General features: G+C 51.3%; 1 protein-coding gene across 1 annotated transcript; it reads right to left on the bottom strand.

Moving 5' to 3' along the window:
• Positions 1–203: 203 nt before the first annotated feature.
• Positions 204–1,391, bottom strand: LOC146202964 (uncharacterized). The gene has a single exon (XM_084602366.1). It carries the CDS (start codon positions 1,389–1,391, stop codon positions 204–206), a length of 1,188 nt encoding a protein of 395 aa, XP_084458492.1.
• Between the last annotated feature and the right edge of the window lie 1,808 nt (positions 1,392–3,199).

Genomic DNA, 3,199 nt, shown 5'->3' with positions numbered 1-3,199 from the left:
GGTTCTTCTTTGTTTGCCGCAAAATGGGTCCGCATGTGCGCAGAGCGCAGAAAAAAATGTAGCGGAAACGTACTTCGCTACTCGTGTAACTGCGACTTCTGTAAGTAACATGCTCATAATTACCGATATACACCGCAGTATAACGTTCTACGGCACGTTTCTAAGGCAACACCGCACTCACTAGAAGCGCTTTTGTACCGCTTTCAAGCATCGAACTCGTGGCTGAGTGTCTCTAACAAGTTCGACCTAGTCCGATAGGACGCCCGCCGTACCGCCGTGGAAGTCTTTGTCGGCGGTCCTTCGACGTCTGCATTCTCGTGACCTGGTGTTCGGTCCTCCGTGTCGTCGTGTGTCCGCTTCGCTACCGCTGCCGAGTTCGCTGCCTCAGATTCGACCATGCTGTCTGTCTCATGAATGAATACTGTGCTGTGACTGACCTCCGTGTCCCCAGTTGAGTTGCTGCTGCTGGCCACCTTAGCGTCCGCGACGCCGACGGAACACGCTTGCAAATTCTTGACACCCTGTTCCTTGACCTCGTCCGCGTTTGGGGAGGGGGGAGTGACCGTTGTTTCTGCTGAGCTGGTGCCTGACTCCTTAGCTGCTTCTTCCGCATCCGCCTCGTCCATGAGGTGTTCCGACATGTCGTCGTTCCTCACGGGCCCTGCGACGTTTGCATACGTCTTTACACACTGCGGTTCGTCGTGGCCGAAACGACGACAACGAGCGCAGCGCGGAACCTGGCACTCCTTCCGGATGTGACCCGTCGTCTTGCAGCGAAGGCACAGGGGAGCCCTGCCCGGAACGACGACGAGCGCTGGCTCACCGGCAACTCGCAGCTGGTGTGGGATGTCGTCAATTTTCACCCCTGTCTTCAGCTTTAGGGACACGGTGCGCGTAGTTGACCCTTTGTCGGTGACGCCTTGTGCGCGCCACCTTTCCCTTGCGATGTCAGACACCGTCCCATACGGCAACAGTGCGGCTCGCACGTCTTCGTCAGGAACGCCATGCAACAGCCAGTGAATCTTTAACCGGACGCCCTGGTCGTTGGGGTCGACGATAACACAGCGATGGTCCTTCACTTTCACATCACTGACAGCGAGCAGCTTACGTGTGGCCTCGGCGTCTTTAAACGTCACTGCCCAAACGTGGTTCATTTGGTACGCCCCCAGGGCGACCACCTCTGGGAGCAATCCAAGACGAACCAACGCGTCCCTGAAGTCTTCAACTCGGTATGGTCGAGCTTTCACATCACCATGCATGAAAACACTATTAAGCACAATGCGCCCGGTTGGCAAACTTGGCAGAATCACCTGATACTCGTCAGCCGAAGCGTCAAAAAACCTGTTTCCGCGGCCGGCCTGGGCCGCAAACGCCGCTCCGCCGGAGCTCATGCTTCTGCGTCCGTACACGCCGGTGGCCGGAAGTTAGAGAAAAGAGGGGGGGCTGCATCGCTCCCACCTCAGACTTAACACCTGACACCATGGAGGGGTGCTCGGCCACAGACATCACTAAAGGTATGACCATGCTCCCGGGTATTCGTTCATCACCAATGATTTGTCTAGACAAAGCCATTAGATTCGCAACTATGAATGTTCGAGGGCTCGCAGCAAGGCGCAAGCAAAATCAACTGTTTCGTTTGGTTAGCGAGCTGGAGCTAGACGTCATCGCGATTCAGGAAACTAAAGTTGATGGTGAAGAAGAAACCGGGAGAATGGTTAGCCTTTTTACTTCAAGATACAATGCCGTTGTAAGTCATGCAGTTGGAGCAGCGGCTGGTTGTGTGCTGTTTGTGCGTCAGTGCCTTGGTGTCACAATTCAAGCTGTCACGACTTGTGCGTATGGCCGCTTTGTTGTTTGCGATCTCGTGCTGTATTCATACGAATGGCGCATCATTTGTGTTTATGCACCGAACAGCGTGGGCGAAAGGCGCGATTTCTTTGAAGGTATTCGTCAGTATTGCAACTCTGAAAGGCTAACTGTGATAATGGGAGACTTCAATTGTGTACTCTCCGCATCAGATAAAACGAGTAGAAGGCCGCATAGTGATGCCAGCACCTGTGTTCTCGCAGAATTGGTAAATGAATTTAACCTTGTTGATGTGGCTGGGTGTCTGGAGGGTGGACGAGCGGCACAGTTCACGCATTTCCAGGCTTCTAGCCACGCTCGACTCGATAGGATGTACATATCTCTTGATCTGGTGCCTGTATGCCACGAATACCACGTTAAGCCAGTATCGTTCAGCGATCACTGCTTGGTCACCGTCACTATCACTGGGAACAAAACTAAAAGTCAAGGATTTGACTGGCAAATGTGGAAGTTAAATTCAAAATTATTATCTGATGACAGTTTCCAAGCCGACGTTGAAAGGCATATAGCAAATATGAATGACAAAGGCGTAACAAAGTTAGGGGCTAAATGGGAGGTTTTTAAACAGAATGTCAAAATGACAGCATTGGAAAGATCGAGCGCTATAGCCAGACAAGAAAGGGCCGAAGAAAGGTCCCTTCGCGTGAATCTACAGCGTCTAATCGATGTGGAAAGCAATAACCCCGGTTTGTTCATAGACGACATACGAGCCCTTAAGGGCAAGCTTGAACTACTCGACGCTGACCGATATCGCGGTGCCCTTGTCAGAGCTAGAGCCGAACGGCTGATAAGGGGGGAAGGTCCGACAAAAAGGGCGTTAGGCACAGAAAAGTGGCACGCTCGAAGGAATCAGATAGATGAAATTGAATACCAAGGGACCATTACCAATGAAAAGAAAGAAATCCAGCAAGCTTTCTTCGAGCATTATCGTCAGCAGTTCGCACGATGTGCAGTTGATATCGAGAGTTTCAAGAGAGTTTATTTGCCTTTAATGCCACAACTCGACGAAAAGACGACACGTGTGCTAGAGACCCCCATCACGGAGGACGAAGTGAAATGCGCTATTGGGAATTTGAACCCCGGCAAATCGCCTGGCCCTGATGGACTTAGCGCCGCATTTTATAAAGCTTTCCAGGATTTTCTCTCGCCGGTACTGGAAAAAGTGTATAATGAAGCATATGACCTTAATGTGCTGCCGCCGTCCTTTGCATCTTCTCATACTGTGCTAATTCCCAAAACGGAGGACCGAGGTCAATTACGCAGTGTTACCTCTTACCGGCCGATTAGTTTAACCAATGTCGGCTATAAAATTTTTATGAAAATACTAGCTAAA

The sequence above is a fragment of the Amblyomma maculatum genome, chromosome 1 (assembly GCF_055883805.1).
Source record: "Amblyomma maculatum isolate TAMU_Amacu chromosome 1, ASM5588380v1, whole genome shotgun sequence".
Taxonomy (NCBI): domain Eukaryota; kingdom Metazoa; phylum Arthropoda; class Arachnida; order Ixodida; family Ixodidae; genus Amblyomma; species Amblyomma maculatum.
Note: the sequence above shows the minus strand (reverse complement) of the source record. Positions and strands in the feature narration are given on the sequence as shown.